A 20,322-nucleotide genomic window follows, 5' to 3' on the forward strand; every position below is an offset into this window, starting at 1 on the left:
AAAGAGTGAAACAAACTGTGATAAGAATGATGAAATCTTATTCTAGGCATGCAAATAATTGAAATCGAAAGACACGGTGAATGTGTAAGAAAAAGGAGAATTGAATTGAATTTTCAGATCTAAACATGCTTCAATAGTTTGACCATATCTCAATACTCAAAACTAGATTGAGCTGAAATTTTGACAACTGAAGGAAAATTCAATTCCCTACAACTTTTTTAGATATAGCTTACTCCGAATTTTGATGTTTACTATACCAAAATGTCCGGCAACGTGAATCTAAAAAAACTACTACTTGATTAGCACATTTTTGAAGTGTTTTCCAAGTTTAAAATTGAATTTGGACGAATTTTTAATGTATTTTTGTGATAAAGAATATTCCAAAGTGATAATTAGGATTTTTTAAATAATTATCTAGAAGATAATTACTTTAAAATCATATTATCTGATAGTCCTTAAATCTCATCAACTCATTTGTTTTAATACCGTGCAACCAATTATTTTTTAAGAAGAATACTTAACCAATCACAAAAAAAATCATTTAATTAATTTCAATTAGCAACCAATCAAAATTAATTTCAATTAATCACACATGATGGGCTTCATCGAAATGAATGCATGCAGACCGTTAAAACTTAAGCTTGCGATATCTTTCAATTTGATCGCCCGATTTGGAAACCAAACATATCGTTATGACATTGAAACCTCAAGATCATTTTCATGATATGTGATGAATGAGTTAGTGCTAAATGCAACCATGATTTTTGGGGTACATAAAATTACCATTTTGCCTTCTTCAAAGGTTAAATTATGGATGCAAAATGAGGTGTCTACAATATTAATTTATATTTACTTCTTTAAATTGAACAAAAGAGGACTATGATTGTCAATTTATATGATCTCTTATAATTTCTTCTCCTTCCCTTTTAATGTTTAAAGGAATTGGTATCTATTCCACTCCCCCTACTTAATTTTTAAAATATCCAAATAAGGGGAAGAGTTCATCATTACCCATGTCTCTCTCCTTACCCTCTTACCCTCCACTCTCATTTTCCTACAAATTTCCAATTGGAATAGGATCCTCTCCATTTTAAGTCCCTTTTATTTCATCTATTTCTTAATTAAGATAAATTTTTTAGATCTAACTGCCTATAGAATACAACGTCATTTGAAATTTTAAATAATGTGCTAGTAATTATACTTAGATTTGTAAAATTTAATTTGAACCATGATATGAATCCATTGGAAAAGGATATAATTGACTAATCGTTTTTCCTTCCAAAAAAAAATGTAAAGCATAGACTTTAATACCGCTTTTAAACTAGGAATATATTATGGAAAATGTTACTTTCTAAACTAGTTTGGAGAGGTCCAATATCTTTTGATTGGATGTGAATTTCGAATATCTAACCATTAAATTGCATATTCTTATTATATCCTCCACGCATACAAAATTTTAAGAAGATCGAATATCAATAGCTATGTCATCAAAGACACGTTTAAATTTCAGGTTTTTGTGATAAAAAAATTATGCATAAGTAATAAGTTTATTGATCAAATAGTACATAACATTTGATTTGAATGAAATTTGAAAAGCGTATTAAGAACAATAAAAACATACAATCCAATTATTAGATTTTCAAAATTCATATTCAATTAAAAGATATAGGAGGAGTTTGAAGGAAACTTTGTCCATATATTATTAAATCACACTTTAAAATGTCCATATTAAGCTTAAATATATTAGTCTACGATTAAGTAGTACAACAAGAACAATAAACATTCTCTATTAGCAGAAAGAACAATATAAATTCTCATAAATAAAAACAATATAAATTACAATGGGCCCACTCGAGCTTTGGCCTGAGGAGAATGTAATCGAACAATGCTTAGATTATAGTGCTTTCATTCTGTATTAGGTAGAAAAATTCAAACATGTTTTCATTCTGATTCAGAAATAACACTTAGTGTTATATGAGAGCGTCTACCAGGCACGATTAAACTCTGATTTATTGAATGTGTGGACTCGAAAGGATTAGGTGGAATTTTCAGATCATCACCCTCTCCTTCTAACATTTGAACCACTACTTTCATAGAAGGGCGATTAATAGGATACCACTGGATACACCAAAGTCCCACAATAGCAAGTTTCTTTGCTATCTTGGCATGTCTCTCTTCTTCAAGTTGAATTCCTAGGTCTTCTCCTCGATCCAATTGATTGTGAATCCATTCTGGAAAGAATACTTGACTTGTGTTCTCCACTGTAGTATCAATATTCTTTCTCCCCCCAACAATTTCTAATAGTAACATTCCAAAACTATATACATCTGACTTATGAGACACATTCCCAAGATTCCTAGATAAAACCTCAGGTGCAATATAGCCCATTGTTCCCCTTGCAGCTGTCATAGAAACCACACTGTTTTCTCTGGAACACAACTTGGCAAGACCAAAATCAGAGATCTTGGGGTTAAAGTTTTGGTCTAGCAAAATATTATGAGGTTTGATATCAAAATGTAGAATTTGTTGGTCACACCCTTGATGGAGGTAACCAATTCCTTTGGCTATGCCCAAAGCAATATCTTGAAGCTTCTCCCAACCAAGTATATGACTCTTACCATTAGCAGAGAATATGTACTTTTCTAGAGATTTGTTTGGTAAATATTCATAAATGAGAGCTCTCCGAAATCCATCAACACAATAGCCTACCAAGCGAGCCACATTAACATGGTGGATTCTCCCCATTGATCCCACTTCATTAATGAACTCTTCACCATTTCCTTTGGAATTGTTGAGGATCTTAACAGCTACAAAGACATCATTGGAAAGGTTTCCTTTGAACACAGTGCCATAACCTCCTTGTCCCAATTTGTCCTTGAATTGGTTTGTTATCCTCTGTATATCGGCATAAGTGTATCTTGTGGGTTTTAGAGCCCTGTAATCCTGCAAAAACTTCTCTATCTTAACTTGACTCTCTTTTTCTAGTCTATTTGAGCGAAAGATATAGTAGAGGCCAATGAAGACTAGTTCAAGAAGAAAGGAACCTAGGAGTACTGATCCTGCATGTAAACCATTTCAACTATGAATCCTTTATAAATGTACATAGGCAGCCAAAAGAGAATAGAAAAGAAAAGAAACAAAGTATGAATAAACAACTTTACCTATTAGCTTTGTCGGTGAACCTGCACGGATGTCAAAGAAAAAGAATTATCAAATAGTCATACTTCCAAATTGATTCTCCCCATTGATCCCACTTCATTAATGAACTCTTCACCATTTCCTTTGGAATTGTTGAGGATCTTAACAGCTACAAAGACATCATTGGAAAGGTTTCCTTTGAACACAGTGCCATAACCTCCTTGTCCCAATTTGTCCTTGAATTGGTTTGTTATCCTCTGTATATCGGCATAAGTGTATCTTGTGGGTTTTAGAGCCCTGTAATCCTGCAAAAACTTCTCTATCTTAACTTGACTCTCTTTTTCTAGTCTATTTGAGCGAAAGATATAGTAGAGGCCAATGAAGACTAGTTCAAGAAGAAAGGAACCTAGGAGTACTGATCCTGCATGTAAACCATTTCAACTATGAATCCTTTATAAATGTACATAGGCAGCCAAAAGAGAATAGAAAAGAAAAGAAACAAAGTATGAATAAACAACTTTACCTATTAGCTTTGTCGGTGAACCTGCACGGATGTCAAAGAAAAAGAATTATCAAATAGTCATACTTCCAAATTAAGTTCATAGCTTTGGAAACCATTGTAAGAGCATCCATAATGATGGTGCTAAAAAGTTAAAAAAACTATTTTTAGCACCACCATATACATAAAAGGAGCTACAATAGTGGTGCTATAGGTAAATTTTTTACCTATGGCTGTGCACTTTATCGGAAAGCTTAAAAATAAATTATTTTTTCTTCTTGTTCCTATTAAAATATTATTTATTTGTTTTTTTTTTCTATTTCTTTTTACTCAACCCGACACTTCTCAGACCTATCATCTCTCTCTCAACTCTCACCCTGCCCCATGCTACAGACCCATCGCCGCTAAGCCCAACCGCCATAAACCCAAAGCCCCAAGTCCGAAGCTTACCCACATTGACCCATCTCGGCCTCTCTTCTCTATTTTCGGAGTTTGTGCTTGTGTTTCGGCGTGAATTTCAAGCTGAGTTTTGGGCTGTGTTTGTGATTCAGGTTTGTGTTTCGGTCATGGGTTTCGACCTCTCTCTTATGTTTCGGGCATGGGTTGTTGTCGATCTGTGGGTTTCGGCCTCTCGGTTTGTGTTTCTGATCTGGGTTGTCGATCTACTCGTTTTTCTTTTGGTTTTTCTACTTTCTTTTTTGTTCCTCTTCACTGGTTTTTGATGGGTATCGATTACAGTGGCAGGGTTGTGTGGTTTTGATGGTTGTTGTGGTTGTGTTTTGGCAGCCTAAGAGCTAAAATAAATCATCGATATTAGATGTTTTGTAAGGTAAGAAGGTAAAATAGATAAAATAGTTTTTTGTTGTGTCAAATAGTTAAAAAAATAGCTCCACCAATATGGATACTCTAAGCCGAAGTGTTAAGTAAGTTAGGTTCCTACGGATCCGGCTTCTGTCCAATGGCCAGTGCCACTGGACACGTTGGATTGCAGACACGTGTCCAAGACTGGATACGTGTCCGTATCCTGACGGGTCCAGTGGCCACTAGCCACTGGACAGAAGCCAAACCCGGTTCCTACAAGTGCAAAACCAAAATTTAGACTAACCAGGGCAAGCCACAATGACTCGAACCCTTTCCTTCGTGGCATTGATCTCTCATTCTCCCTCTTATCATTCTTTCTTAATTGTTTTCTTCTTTGTTGGCTTTAAAATTGAAGTGCTTATTGCCAAGAGCCTTCAGCTCAATTGGCACTTTCAGATGTTCCAAAAGAAAACATCGAGGGTTCAAATTCTTCCTCTCCCAATTATTGAGTTATTAGCAAAAATGAAATACAACCTTATATTGTTGTGTTTATTATCAGAATTCTGCCCTAAATTTATAATTCTATAACTTAAATTGTTGTGTTTCTTTCCAATGTTTTATACTCATTTATGGATCCTTTCTTGTATTGTAACTATTTCTCATATTGATTCTCAACAACTACAACAAGAACAACAACATTAACAACAAAAATAACTATTTCTCATATCTTGTAATTTCTCAACTTGACCAAGTTTATATTTTCATTCTGAAGGGGTGAATCTTATAAACCACCCCAGATATTATGATAATTAATTAAATATTTAATATTTTTCACTTCTACCTTTTTGAAGCCAGTGGAAGAAATTGCCTGCTTATGCATGGCTGCACCATACTGGACTTTTCTATCAGACCAAGGCTGTCTCAAAATAATTTGAGATATGTGAAAATTTTAACTGTGGCATTTTTATTTAAAAATTTGTTTAAAATTTTTTATTTCATTTTAAAAAAAATATTTAAAATTCATTATTGTTGTTGTTGTTGTTATTACCTTTTCTTTTTTTAAGGATAATTTTTATAACAAGTGAGAGAGGCGAGATTTGAACGTTAGTTCTCTTCATAGGGAATACTATGTTATACTATTAAATTACAAGACTCTTGGCATCTTCGAATTATAATATTTCATTATCTTATAAGTCATGTTGATTAATTTCTAGTTGATTTGTGAGATTTTACATTATATTTTTTATTTTTCTATTTCTCAATTATTTTTCTAACAATAGTTTTATCAAGAGATTCTATTTGGAAGTCAATTAAATTTTCTCCTATTCTCTTTTTTTTTTTTCCTTAATTTTTTCGTATTCAAATTGATATATTTGGTAGGCATTTAGAATTGAATAATATATAAATTAAATAAATACCATCTACAGCATGAAATTTATAATAGGATAAGCCTAAAATAAATATTAAAGCTTGGAACAATATATCTAGTTATCAAAGTCACTATTGTAAATTTCACTAATAAAATGATTGTCCAACAACATCAACATGAATAAATAAATAAATAAAGATAGATTTAAAACAAAAATCAATGAAATAATACTAATGAAACCAAATTTAATTAGAAAATCCAATATTATAGATCAGGCGTAAAATTTTATAAAAAAAATATGATTTTTTTAAAGAGTTTTAATATACCTTGGATAAGGCACTCATGGGGAAGGAAAGATAAAATATAATATTGGATGACCGGAGTTGAATTATAAGAAATTGATCATTAATGGTAGTTTGGTTAGATTTCTATTGAATCAATTGGAAAAAATTTACGAATTTCCATCTATTGTTAAAATAAATGTAGGCTGTGATCATTAATGTATTAAATCAATCTGAAAAAATTTACGAATTTCCATTTACTATTGTCCGGGCAAAGAATTTTTTCATAAAATTGCAAGCCAATGGTTGGTGGAATCTGGCTTGACTTATTATCCCCCTCAAAATTAAACAAATTCCGCTTTCACATAGATTGAGGGATAGTTCTATTGGGTCTACATTGAAATAAATTGAAGAAATTAAGTAGTAAATACCTCTTTTTTGTTTGGGTAAGCATAGAGTTTCTGAGGTTCCCGTATTTTCCTCCGCCCGTATACATCTACTGCTGTTTGCATAGCAAATTTTGCAATTTGGACTGTTCCACCACAATAAAATATAATTTCGATCGTAATAATTCCAAAAAGAAGGATTTGTCTCTGAGTCATACATCTTCCAGCAAGATTGCGGCGCATAACTAGCTTCTGCATCAGAATATAAAGCTACGATTTGGTAATGATGGGTACTGCTTAAGCAAGGGATAAGCATACCACGATCCCAAGGTGAATCCTTGTAAGTTGAACAATTGAAGAAGGTGTAGTTATACATGTCGTAGGAAAACGAAAAAGGAGATAAAGTTAAATTGGGGACCAGTCTTGGATCATTGCAACCAGCTGGATTATGTAAATCAATCTGCTGCTTTGTGTAACTGATACTATTTACATAAAACTTCCATGAATGCGGCAGCTCGAGTATGGTACGGTTGTCCTCGGTGCAAGATAGCTCAAACCCGGGGTATCCACAGTGTTCTGGCTGTTGGCCCTTTAGCCAGAATGGGAACTGGATGGTTGGGCCATAATCTCCGCACCTTGTTTCCTCGCACCCATCTGGCTCTACTCCAAACTCAGAAGCATTTGCTAACAGGACAAAGCAAAAGAGATGAATTATGCACGATTGTAAGGAATTCTCCATCTGTGTTGTTTGCATACAATTGTAAGGAATAAGAGTGTTTTTTTTTTTTTTAATAAATAATTATGATTAGTATGTATGTATAGGGGATTTGCTCCTCCTCCAATAGTATGTTGAAGCGACCAAGAAATTTCCTCTGACCAAATTTTCAATGATTGTGACCCGCTTCCGTGTGTTGCCCAACTTCTCGCGCCGTTCCTGCTACGCCACTCTCAAGTCTCACTGTCTCTTTTCACTTCACTACAAAACAGCGCATTTAGCGCGTAAAACTGGCGTAGTTTCCTTTTTCTTTTTTCTTTTTTTCTTTTTCTTTTTCTCCATACGAGTCTTCATCGTTTGCACAGTCTTCAAAAACATTTCCCCATATTGTTTCATGACAATTTCAGGGGGGAAAAAGTTATTTTACCCAGCTTTCCAAATAGTTAAAATAAATAAACTCACCTAAAACCTTGTAACTTTTTTGTTTTTTTAGGAAAAAAGTATTGTAACTTAATTCAGTTAATTGACACACTTTAGTATTTTTTTTTTCTTTTTCTTTTAATGTAGGGATTTAACGTATTGACGGTATACCTAAACATGGCAAAACAGGCAGGTTGGGTCGGATCAATCCGGTTGTGGGTTAGGTTAGGTTAACTCGTATTTTTCACATAATTTTTTTTTTTTTTTTAAGAAAACATGTATTTGTCATTTTGAAAGTCATGTAACAAATTACTTGATGTAAAATGCATTATTTTGAATTCATCACTTATATCAAGAATGAATTACACTTATTAATACTTATTCAATAATTTTAAAATTATACAAATCTTAACATTGCTATCTAAAACAAAATAATACAAAGATAAGTAAAACAAATACACAAGTTTTATTTCTACACAATATCAACATCCCAAAATATAAAACAAAATTATAAATGACTTATTGGATAATTCATTTGACAAAGAATAAAAACATATAAGAAACTTACAATCTTGAAAATTAATTTTATAATCTATTGTCAATTATGGTTGGCACTCTATTTCAATTTGAGATATATATTAAAGTTTGATTGTTTACTTATTTATACATGATTTTATTTTGGACACAATTGTTAAAAAATAGGTCTAGGCATTCATAATTTATATTAATTTGATACTTTAGTTTCACTATTTTCACACTTGTGAATGTTTCTCACATATGTCTACAATTTTAAATCTATATTTTTAACTGTACTGTAACTAGATTATCTTGGCATGTACTTTGCTATTTGATATCTAAAAATCTTTACTCATTACAAAATACTCAATCATTCATCTTTCAATTCATTTGCATACAGTTATGTAAATGTCTCAATTGTTTCAATAAAACTCACAACAAACAATTAAACCAATATTGTCTTTTTATTTTTTTATTTTACAAAAAAAAAAAGTTTTAAAAAATGGTTTGAGTCGGGTCGGGTTGAGGGTTGGGTTGACCCACAAAAAACAAGAGTCGGGTCATGGGTCAACCCGTTTTTGCTTCGGGTTAAAAAAATCGAGTTCGGGTCAGGTATTTTCAAGTCGGATCGGGTCAGAAAATTATGACCCATTTTGCCATGTCTAAGTTCTATATTGCCACTTCTCTAGAATGAATTGAATAAAATATCATGTTGTACAAGTTTGTATTCGTTGTACCTGAGTTCTTTTGTGTTTTAGCAAATACAATAAAGAAATGGTTAAAATATTAAAAATGACAAGAAAAAAAGGTTATAAAATATTTTATTTAAGCAAATATATTAGGTAAATGTATTTAGACTAATATTTGAACTTATAAAATATGTGAATTTTAAATAATATGTTTATAAAGATATAAAAATAAATAAATTATATACATAAATACATAAAAACGGCTTAAAAAAAATATTGAAATATTAAAGTATATAAATAACAATAATCTCAAAACAATACACCAGTATTAATTAATATCAAAGTATTTCATTCTCTCAACAAAACCGAAACAACCCCATACGTAATTGACTCCATTTGTTTAAATCCCTTCCATTCCAAGTTAAATTATCAAAAGAAAGAGTAGTTAATGAGTTCATGAGTTCTCGTTACCTCAACTAAAAAAAACTACTCAAATAAGGCACTTAAATTCGAATCTCGATTACATCAAAACAAATTGATATTTTTTATGAACCTATAATATCTACTCCTTCCGCCCCAGTTCGTTTGTCCTCTATTCCATTTTGAGATGTCCCAAAATATTGTCATGTTTCTAAAAATAAAAGTCATTAATTTACTAATGTTTCTATTATAGCCCTACTTTATTTTTAAAACTATTTAAAATGAAAACTAACAAATATTTAAAAAAATCAATCTAATTGGGGCACCTTTTTAGTAGCCTCATTAAGAATAACTCTTTTTTTAAAAGAAAAAAAAGGTTGATAAATTTATTTAAGAGTAGTTTTGTAAACTTATACATTTTTATTAGGTAGACAAGATAAAAATGATGATCGCTTAAAAAGTTTGACTTTTCAAACATGAAAAACAAATTGGGATGGAAGGAGTATCATTTGAAAAAATTATAATTAATAAATTCATCTTTAAATGTGGTTCATATTAAGTTTTGGACTTCTAGAAAAAAATAAGAAAGTTTCATTTATGAAATTGGACTTTTGGAAAAAGATAAGGAAGTTTCATTTATCAAATTATGATAACGCTGTTTCAAGGAAAACAAAAGGCTAGTATGAAAAGGAGGAAAAAAATGAAGTGCAAAGAAAAGAAGCTAGTGTGAAATTTCTTTATGAAATATCACGAGGTTGCCAACATGTTCCCCGTTTCTTTGTCAAGTCTTTTTTCTTTATTTTTTTTTCTTTTTCTTTTTTTCTTTTTTTTTTCAAGTCTTAAATTGCCAAGAAGATGGACTCCGTAAAGTTATAGTCAATGCCGACCACATCATGGGAACTAGTGACGTTTCAAGGCACCACATGTAACGTAGGAAATTTATAATAATCTTGAAAATAATGTAACTTTGAGACTGCTTAAAAACACTTTCTCGTCTCCAAAAAAAAAAAAAAAAAAATTAAATTTGTAATTATCCTATTTTTTTTATTATCATCTTATAAGCAAAACAAAAACGTCACACATGTTCAAGTACACCACACAAGCACATGTTCAAGAAAACACATTTCCATCAATTTTGTTAATTTTTTATTATTAGTGTTTATATTTGCAAAAGGCTTTGTAAATTTTCAAGGTGAAACAAGTCATAAAACACAAACTCTCACCCTTTTTTTGGTAATCTTTTTAAAAAAATTGTTAGAAAGGGATGACTAGTATGGTTTTTTTTCTTCTAGGCGTAACCATAGTAAAACTCTAGCCGGTCCTAGGCTAAAACTGCACACCATAGTTATTGGTGAGGTAGGTGAATAGTTTATAGGTGGGGTATAAGGAACTGCAACACGCTACTAGTAGGGGAACTCAAACCCATGCCCTAAGTCATGTTGGCCCAAGCCCTTATCACTAGACCAAACCAAAATGTTGGTCAAACTCACACCCTTTCTTACATATAAAAATCTAATACTTTAACAATTATTAATTCTTAAAAAAAAAACAAAAAAACAAAGAAAAAAAAAACTGAAACCTAATTTTAGTCAAAGCAGAACAAGATGTTGCTAAAGCTTAAATTCAATAAAAACTTACAAAACATATTGTTGGATTTCAAAAAGTGTTAAAGACTTTAAAGCATATTGTTACATAGAACCACAGCTTCATGGAATCCATTTGTTGACTCATGAGTCATGGCTTCAATTGGATATATGAAAGTGTATGGAACATCATGCACAACGCCCACACCAAATTTGTTCATATTGTTAGTGAGCCTCTTGCCATCGAGCAAGGTATTTTACCCTTGAATAGCTTTTCAAATAGTTAATAGATTCACAAAAGACCATTATTGTAATTAATAATTTTTTGTGTTTCAATAAAAATTTCTTGGTTTAAATTCTCTCCTTCCACACCCGCTATCAAATTATTATTATTAGACGGATCTAGTTAATGAGTACTCTTAGAGCATTTGTTAGTGGATAAATTTAAGAAGGTTTTGATAAAACTTTTATATGAAATATAAAAAATGGAGAAATTACACTATTAGTCCCTGAAATTTACTCTTTGAGCACAACTGATCCCTCAAGTTTCAAGCGAGTGTTAATTATTTTTCTTTAGATAATATTGGCCTCTACTCAATTGAGTTTGTTAATGGATTCAAAGGCAAATTACTTTCATGATACAATTAAGCATGGATTCTATAAGTAGCAATCTCGAGGGTTCGTGTGAATTTTTCCTCTAATGGTTTGCAAAAATCTATAAAAGCTTTAAAAACTATCAAAATCTATGAATAATTGAAAATGAACAACTATTTATAAATAATGAAGAATTTTCTTAAGAATGGTGTTGTCTAGAATCCATTCCGTGAAAATTGAACCTTGTCACGTGGCCTGGAATTGAATCCCATGCTACCAAATCAAAATAACAAGGTAAGCAATAAAATTCAATTTGCAGCGTAATGTTCATTTAATCTATAGTGTATCTGTATAATCTCATTGATGGGAGAGAGAGAGAGAGGAGAACTCCCCCATAAAAGGTTCAAACATTTTCAATTTTGTGGGAGCAGTCACTAGATGTACACCCTTTGTCTACTTGTGATGGGTTCACGGCACATTGGACAGATGCTCAATTCTGAACAGTCTCTACAAGTCTGCAATGAAATAACTTTTAGTCAAAAAAAATTGCAATACCATGTAAATCAGGGTGGTGAAAAGCACAATATATCAATGAGTTCAGTTCAGCTCACCGGGTGCCCACAGCCAAAGGCCAACTCCTTTGCATTCGTTAAACAAATAGGGCAGAACCAATATAAGCAAATTGGGCAGAAAATAAATAAGTGATCCGAAACGTATCAAACCAGTGAGCATAACTCATGTCATGTAGATCAAAAAACTAGCTTGGACAAGTTAGACCATTATACCGAAAGGCAAAAACTAGCCAAGGTAGAGCATTTGTTCAGTCTTACTAATAATGCATAATTTCATATACAAATATTTGATAAGTTATAAGCATTCATTAATAAAATAGGTTAATCAATGCTCTTAATGATGAGCACTTCATAACCAAAAAGAATTACAGAAAATTATAAACAAAAGAGAAGTGTGTGAGTGTGAGGGTGCTACAGTTTGTAAGACCACACACTCAAGACCAATCAAAGTGCATCAACAATGCTTCTAGTTGATTCTTTGATCTGTCTGTATTCTCAAACGTATGCCTATTTCAATCCTTGCACAATGGCCAGTAGCCACATCAAAGAATGCGGTACAATGTTCTAGTTTGCTGAAGACTGAAGAGTGCCCCGATCTAATTCCTCCACCCAAACAAAAGTTAAATATCCCAAAAGTTATAAACACCAGGCTCCATAAACCATAAGCAACATCATAGTGAACCAACAAATGATCTATCATCTCTCCATTCCACAGCCACATACAACACCACCCAACTAAGAATTTTCTCCAAGGATGCAATCCAAACAGAGAATGAGACCCAAAACCTCCATAACCAATATAAAGACCAAAATGAATAACTGGTCATCTTCTCTTAATCTCTATGAATTACTAAAGAAGCTGTGAACTGCAGAAATACAAGAATGAATCCAACCCTTCCATTTCTCCCCAAATCCCATCCTCCCCAACAAATAGATGAACGCATCACAACTAATGTGATCATAAGCCTTTTCAATATCCAACTTACACAAATCATGCTAGGAATCGACTCATGATACGACTATCCAAGCATTCGTTAGCAACTGGGACCAAGTCAAGAATTTGCCTACCACCAAATTTATTAGCACCAAAAGAAGCATAGTTACTATTCAAAACTCAGCCAAAAGGGCTATCAAACTCTCCAACAGACCTTGCCCATCACAGCTTAGAAACTGAAATGACCAACAACATAGTGCTTAACACATACGTTACTTATCCTACATCATTCAGAGTAGCTGAGTAGCCAATTGTCGAACAGAAAGTTAAGCCTTACAACAGTATCATTGGCATTTCTAATGGTATCCCTATCAGTTTGTACATGTTTTCTTATGATGAATAATTCAGTATGTACATTATGGTATGCATGTATTTCTCTCCTTCCACAAAACATAATTTTTTTTTAAATCTCTTTTGATGTGGTAGCCGAAACATTATCTCATATTTGCATTTGCCCATTCAACAAAATTACTCAAACCTGAGAGTGACATATTTTAAGCCAGATTTTTCAGCATCCCATTTCCAGACTCTATTAATGAAAGAAAATGGAGACTAAATGGTGCATACTCCATGGTCTCAAGTATAACAACAAAGCCCTAGGGATAATTTCTTCACTGCCACTAGCAAATCAATCATGTTTGGGATTGACTTTGGGGAGCCAAACCACTCAATAACAAAGAACCTCAAGTAAAAGGATTTTCAAAATTTTTGCAAGCAATTTCTGCCCAATATAATGTCAGAAACTTTATCAACCTTTCATATGCCTGCATTGTTAAGAATCTCCTCAATTGGTGACATAAAGGCCTTCCAAGGATGGAGATGTCATACTAAAGAGAGTTGCCTTTATGGATATCAAAATAGCTCTGAGAGGGGGGTGGGGGAGAGGTAAAGATTCAAAACAAGCCTGAAACAAGAAATTTAATTCCATCAATCTGCAAGGCTTTACCTCGCATTGACAATTGATTTGAGTGTTTCCTCTTCTTGTGGACTTAGATCTTTATCACCTGTATCGCTGCTTCTTGTAATCTACACAATAAAAGACATTACTCTAAATAAGAATGATTGTGTGCATGCAACAATTTGTGAGGGAGAGATAGCAAAAAGGAGGACTTTGAGGTCAACCTCGCCATCAGAAATGACGAGCAATACATGGTATTGACCACCCCTTTTCACTACAGTGTCGATTGCAGCCTCAATTACAGGAGCATAAGAAGTTGGCCCTTAAACACAATTACACAAAAAAAAGAAGCTATTAATCTCAACAAATATTATCAACAGGATTTTCTGATGTCAAACCAGAAAAGAGTTCATGAGTTTGGTTACAAAAAGCAAATTCCAATTAATGAAATGTTAACTTTCAAATAAAGGAACAGAAAACCAACCAGCAAGTTTTGCGTTTTGAGCTATCTTTCTGTAGCAGGACAAAGCTTCATCAAGACAGCGGCAAGGTGAATGATCACTGTGAAGGCTAAACACTTCCTGATCATGAGTTATCTCTATAACAGAAAATAAATCCAGGGTCATATTAGAAAATAATAGAAACTTCTCCAGATATCCAAATTTAGGGGACTACACGTACCATCACCAAAACCAAAACAAGTAATTAAGTTGTCTTCGTTGAAAGGGGCTAAAGTCGTTCCAATGATAGACATGGCCTTCTCATATGGATTAGGTGCATCTCCAACGCCATGCAGGCTCCAGTTATTGAATGAGACCTTGCCTTCAATAACAAAACTGATGCATTGGCTTCCCAGCTATACAAACCAAATACAAACCATTTTCAAAAATATACGATATCACATTATTGTTAAACCAATAAATGCTTGTCAGAGAAGTAATGACCTTCACAGAATGCTTTCTTCACCGGCACTATCTAATGTCAAGTCTTATAATGCATTATCCTTAAAATTGAGAAAACACTATTTGAGAAGATAATGAGGAACATAGTAATTGTTTTTGTTACAAGTCAGATTACACCCCAGGGTTTTGTAGGTGCAATTATAAACAGGGTATCCCAATTTTGCTCCATCAATAACTCATACATTAATGAATGGAATATAAACAAAAAGAGATTATTATATTTACTCCACAAACCTGTCCATTCATTGCTTCTAGTGAAGTCAATTCCAAAGAGGAGTTTGGATGCTTTTAGACCTTCTTTACTCAATGCTGCACTGACCTGTTTAAAAAGAGAGCCCATTCAAAACTTCATAATTTCAAATTCATGAAAGAAGAAAAAATGAATCAGATGATGCTGCAATGTTATTCTGCAGCATACGCATTTTTGCCATAAATTGCCATAGTTTCAGGCTCCAAAAAGTCCAAAATGAAATGATTTGATGAATAGAAAGAAACAAACTGTCATCATTGGTTACTTAAATTTTAGCACTCTGCTACAAGCCATAGTTTTGAGCATATTTGGGTTATAACTGGACTGTTTCCTATGAGTGATGATCCATAAAAATCAACAAAAGCAAGAACTCCGACCACTGTGATACAGTCAACCGTCTGTAGGATGTTTAATGTCAATACAATAAAGACCTTGTATCACATGTGGTATGACAGGTTTTGTATGGGAAATATAGGAGATGATCTCGCTCAAGATCATAATCTGCATCTCAAAACTACACTAATGAGTGGACATTGTGAAAAAATTATCCTTAAGCTTACTAAAGTAAGGTCTCTGTCTCTCAATCTGGTTATGGCATTGGGTTTCAATTTGAGTATGAAGCTCCCCCGGTTTTGGGTTTGAATTGGGTCAAAGAAACAAGTTTGGGCATAGAATCTCGTGTAAAAATTTTGATAAAATAACAATTTGTCATGTCATCCAAAAAACCCCTGTTAGACATGGAAGTGAATAAAAGACCGATAGTGCTCATTTCGTAACCCTTTGGGGCAAAACGTTCAACAAGTAAACTTTAAGAACCATCAATGTATTTCGGTCCTCATTTTACATCAAGTTTGTCTAGAATCATATTAGAACCAACTTTACCTAACATACATGTAAAATTTTCAAATTTAAAACTTCATTCTGGTGGGAATAAACATGTGAAAACATAATTTTTTTTTTCTCATCAAAAACACCAAAAAAATTAAAAATATGACTTTGCAGAGAATGTATATATGGAAAAACCAAAGATATTTGATCTCATTTTGGACCAAAAAGGTGCCAAACGATAAAGAATTAAAACCAAATTAATGATCAGTTTGAATACAGAGTTTTTGAGGTCCTGTAATGCGCTGCTGATAGTGATAGTAAACGTAGAATCTTTATCACTGCACTTAAAATGAAAAGAGAGGGAAGCACAATAACCTCCACAATGGAAGAGTAGCCATGTGCCATTCCTCTTACTAGGCTGGTGTTCCAGTTAGTGTTGGTAAGAACTCTGAAACATCAACATTTATATACAACTCAGTTCATTTACAAGTTGCTAAAAAAAGACATAGTAGCTAGCTATCCCTTTTAGAGAAAGATATAATTGTTCTAAAAAAAGAACTAGTAGCTAGCTATACCTGTGAGCTTCATGTTGTGATTTCACGAATGTCTATGCTTAAGAAATTAGAATCCCAATTCCTGTGGAATCTGAAATCCTTCTTGTTTTTAGATGCTTTTAATCCCATCATCCAAACAGCAGAGCAGATCAGATTATAGTAGGAACAGAGATAGAAAAAGATATAATAATTGCTCTAAAATGCTTCCATCCTTTTTATGCTTTGAAGTGCTTTGGCTGTGCTGTTGTCCTTCGCACATATACGTCGTGGAAAGGAAAGCAAATGAAAACCTCCATAACAACATTTGACGATGTTTATGTAGAAAGGAAGTTTATTTATCCAAAACAATATTTGATGGTGACGTTTATTTGCGGAAAGTAAATTTGTCAAACAATATTTGATAGTGACGTTTATTGCAGAACATAAATCCAACCTAAACAATTTTTGAAAGTGCCGTTTATGTAGAAAGGAAGTGACTGTTATGAAAAAAGAAAAACAGGGACTCGGACAAGTTTGTTAGGCCAAAGTAAATATGCAATCTGATTGGTCAATGGTAGGCTTGCTAAGCTTCGTTTCCCGACGCCTTCATCACCCTGTCTATATCAAATATGTGATATAGAGAGTTCTATAAGGTTTCTTTCGATTTTCGGCAAAAACGCATACCCTCTCTGTTTCTCAACATCAATACTATCTTGCACCACATAATCATTCAAAATCATGTTAGAATTGTTTGTAAAGTAGTGTGGGATACTAAGTTGAATCACAATCTTACACCAAACTTACACCATTCAATCACATATAATTCAATTGAAATTTTGTTATTAGTCCTTAATCTGGCTTTAAAATGAATGGAACTTGTTCTCAGGTTTAATTAATGTTGTTTAAAATTAAAGGGCAGCTGCGACTATGAGACACAAATCTGCATCTTTTGTTATGGGTAATTTGGACATTTGAATAGTTTTAGTTGATTTGGGGCTTCCCTCATTCTAGGTTTTTCTCTCTCATTTTTTTTTTTTTTTTTTTTTTTTTTTTAGAATACTAAGTATTTTAACACACACGGAAGGGAAAAAAATCTTAAAGAAACTGACGATGGACAGAACATTAAACCATGAACAACGCCAACTCCATGCAATCTTTTACGGGAAGTCTAACGTGGTATCTCTACTCAATCTCGAAGTGCCCTAAGTATTAACCCAAACAAACATGAATGTTTATTAGGGCCACACACCGGTGTGTCATTTCGTGATAAGATTTTTGTCACCATCAAGGCTTTTTATTCACAATCCTTTTTATGTAAACCAATATTGAATATAGGTTACATCTAACTTATTCTTCTTCTTTCTTTAAGAAGAAGAATAACAAAGAATTAGTTTTCACCTAACTTCAACTTAAATGTTCGACTTTGGGTATATTTTGGCTGGGTTTGGATAGCAAACCGTTTGCATTCCATTCCTCATTTGCATTTCCTTGGGTGGGTCTTGTGCACTGCTCACGAGACCCGCAAGTACCTTTTTCAGCAAATATAACTTCTAAACTAGGTCTGTACTATTCACACATTTAAAAATTATTTTGCTACAGTGTTTTCAGTTTTCAATTTTCAACAATAAGCGGTATCTAAACAGACCCGTAATGTGGCCAATATCCTCACTCGTACAATCTAAAATATCACTATTTCTCTCCCTCCGATCTCTACCATCCTCCTCATCAATTAGGGATGTCAACTTGTTTATAACTCAGATTAAGAAAAAGCTTATCCATAGGCTTGATTATTTAGTAAAAATACTAAATAATTTTAATCTATCATAATTCATTTATGATAAATTGAAATTATTATGACAAATTTCGTCACACCCTTAAACTACCTTATTTTGGTGTATTTTGGTCATTTTAGTAATTTGAGGATATTTTAATCATTTTGAAGGTTTCTAGGGATATTTTTTTATTATTACTTATTTGAGAAGAGAGACACACTATCAATTCCCTCCACCTCTCTCTTGAACACGTATCTAACCCAAATATTTGATTCAATATATTTCAATCCACTGCCCCCATGTCCAACAATAGCTTCATCCCTTAATATAGAACACCAATCGATTATCTCTTGGTTTTTAACGTGTTAGACATACTGGTGCAGTTTGGCTTCAACGTCTGCGTCTAGAGTCAGCGTTTTCCTCCTCTTTTTTTTTTTTACAGGAACAAATAATTCTTGGGGTCCGTGGGCCTGATAGCCTCAGCCCATCTTGTAGTAGGCCAAAGGCCCACGCCGAGGAAGGATGACCATCCGAGGCTAATTTAGGGAGAGACTCTTTTTTGGATCCACGCCGAGGACCTCTTCGTCCTCGGCATACTAAGGATAATTTTGGGTGGGGACAAGCCCAGAGCAAGCTGTCACCTCCACACTTAATGCATTCACCTAACCCCTTTGGCAGCCTTAATAGGGATGTAACCCCTTAGCAGGGCGACGTTGATCAGGATGAACCACTTGAGTGCTGATAAGGCCTCTGATGGGACGGACGGTCAGAAGGAAGGCAAATGGATGATCAACAGATGGAAAAACAAGATAGGACGATGAAGACTATATAAGAGGAGCGAGTAAAGTAAGAAAGAAGGGGAAGAGAAGAAGAAGAAAAGGTTCCTCGGCCACGGGCCGAGGAGCATCCCCCAGTTGTAAATTGATCTTAGTATCTTTCAATAAAAAAGGAGCTCATGCCTGGTGAAGGCCGGCGAGCACCTAAACCTTCGATCCACTCTCTACAAATTCATTGTTCTAGGTTCGTTGGGCCTTGGGAACCCATATTTTTTAGGTTACAAAAACGGACTCTACAATTGGCGCTGTCTGTGGGGAGGATTAGTGCGCTGGCCGGCGTAATAGACGATTGTTATAAATAATCATTCTACGGAAGATCGGTGGTGATGCACAAAAAAAAAAGAACTACCAAACAAACATTGCAGAAAGATAAAAGTTCGAGACAGAAGATTTAACAGCAAAGAAAGAAAGCTTGATATTATTTCATAAAAAGAAAAGTACAAAATACAATCAGAGGCTCAGGCAGGCGTATTTTACAAACAAATTTACAAGCTAATTCTACAATCAGAGGCCCAGGTGGACCCGTCCTAAAACTAGCTAGAGGGAAGTGTCAACCCGTGCTCTTATTAGCATCAAGAGAATGAGAGAACTTGACAGTGAGATGGGGGAAGGGGGCTGAGGCTGGCTCGCTTCAAGGCCACCAACAACTCCTTTCTCGGTGCGGTGGAGCTTGAACAAAGCAAGGAGCAGATGCAAGGGCACCGGGAGGCCCTTCCCATGATGTTCCCTAGATTCTCTCCAGTCCTCACTAGAGTTGGCCGCTGGAGACGGCAACACTCGGGCATCGGCCGTGACGTGATCTTGCGCGTCTCCTCCGGCAGGGGTGCGCCCTGGGGAGGAGCGTTAGGTACTCCAAAGACATCCCTCCTGAACACCATGCAGGGCACTATCAGGGTTACTCCCAGGCTCTGCCACGCCGGAAGTCTAATGGGGGCTGCGACCACGACGGCTCTTGGCCGCATATCTCCCAACTCTGGTCACAATCCTGGCAGGGTTGTTGAAGGGGCTCGGGGATGTGAAAGGACGTGTTTCTAGTTGGGTTGGAAAGTTCATGGAGTATAGAGAAACGTTTCCCCTAGAAAGCCTTATATAGAGGGTGAAAACTGGTGGGAATTGATCCACACAGAGTTCGAGAAGAGAATTATCAGCGGTATTAATCCTGACCAAATCCCAAGGAGACCATGGACCGCTGGATTCTTATCAATTCATGAGGACAGTGATGAGGGCACGTCTCGGGCATTGAAACGTCAAGCGCGGAGCGCGAAA

General features: G+C 34.3%; 2 protein-coding genes across 3 annotated transcripts; both read right to left on the bottom strand.

Moving 5' to 3' along the window:
- Positions 1-1,728: 1,728 nt before the first annotated feature.
- LOC136070269 (rust resistance kinase Lr10-like) lies at positions 1,729-7,256 on the bottom strand. Of its 2 annotated transcripts, none has more exons than XM_065779981.1 (2): positions 6,520-7,256; positions 1,729-3,059 (listed from the first exon to the last, which is right to left on the bottom strand). In XM_065779981.1, the coding sequence occupies exons 1-2, from the start codon at positions 7,226-7,228 to the stop codon at positions 1,942-1,944; spliced, it is 1,827 nt and encodes a 608-aa protein (XP_065636053.1). In that variant the 5' UTR covers positions 7,229-7,256; the 3' UTR covers positions 1,729-1,941. The 2 variants fall into 2 exon arrangements, 1 of the variants encoding a protein (XP_065636053.1); XR_010631551.1 differs by lacking the exon at positions 6,520-7,256 and adding an exon at positions 3,162-3,232 and having other exon boundaries at positions 2,947-3,059.
- Positions 7,257-13,203: 5,947 nt separating this feature from the next.
- Positions 13,204-17,188, bottom strand: LOC112041127 (E3 ubiquitin-protein ligase RGLG4). The gene is made up of 8 exons (XM_065780353.1): positions 17,133-17,188; positions 16,291-16,363; positions 15,072-15,156; positions 14,557-14,697; positions 14,360-14,473; positions 14,100-14,197; positions 13,924-14,003; positions 13,204-13,285 (listed from the first exon to the last, which is right to left on the bottom strand). Exons 1-8 carry the CDS (start codon positions 17,186-17,188, stop codon positions 13,204-13,206), a joined length of 729 nt encoding a protein of 242 aa, XP_065636425.1.
- Between the last annotated feature and the right edge of the window lie 3,134 nt (positions 17,189-20,322).

Source organism: Quercus suber, unplaced genomic scaffold, assembly GCF_002906115.3.
Source record: "Quercus suber isolate HL8 unplaced genomic scaffold, Cork oak 2.0 scaffold_13, whole genome shotgun sequence".
Lineage (NCBI taxonomy): Eukaryota > Viridiplantae > Streptophyta > Magnoliopsida > Fagales > Fagaceae > Quercus > Quercus suber.

Bases quoted from the DNA above. Each gene is read 5' to 3' on its own strand.
- LOC136070269 (XM_065779981.1), bottom strand. From the start codon at position 7,228: ATGCAAACAACACAGATGGAGAATTCCTTACAATCGTGCATAATTCAT. The intron at 3,060-6,519 runs GTATTTACTACT...GTTTACATGCAG, and splicing joins CTTACCCAAACAAAAAAGAG to GATCAGTACTCCTAGGTTCC.
- LOC112041127 (XM_065780353.1), bottom strand. From the start codon at position 17,188: ATGATTTTGAATGATTATGTGGTGCAAGATAGTATTGATGTTGAGAAA. The intron at 16,364-17,132 runs GTATGCGTTTTT...TTGATGTTTCAG, and splicing joins GATGTTGAGAAACAGAGAGG to AGTTCTTACCAACACTAACT. The intron at 14,004-14,099 runs GTTGACCTCAAA...TTTATTGTGTAG, and splicing joins TCGTCATTTCTGATGGCGAG to ATTACAAGAAGCAGCGATAC.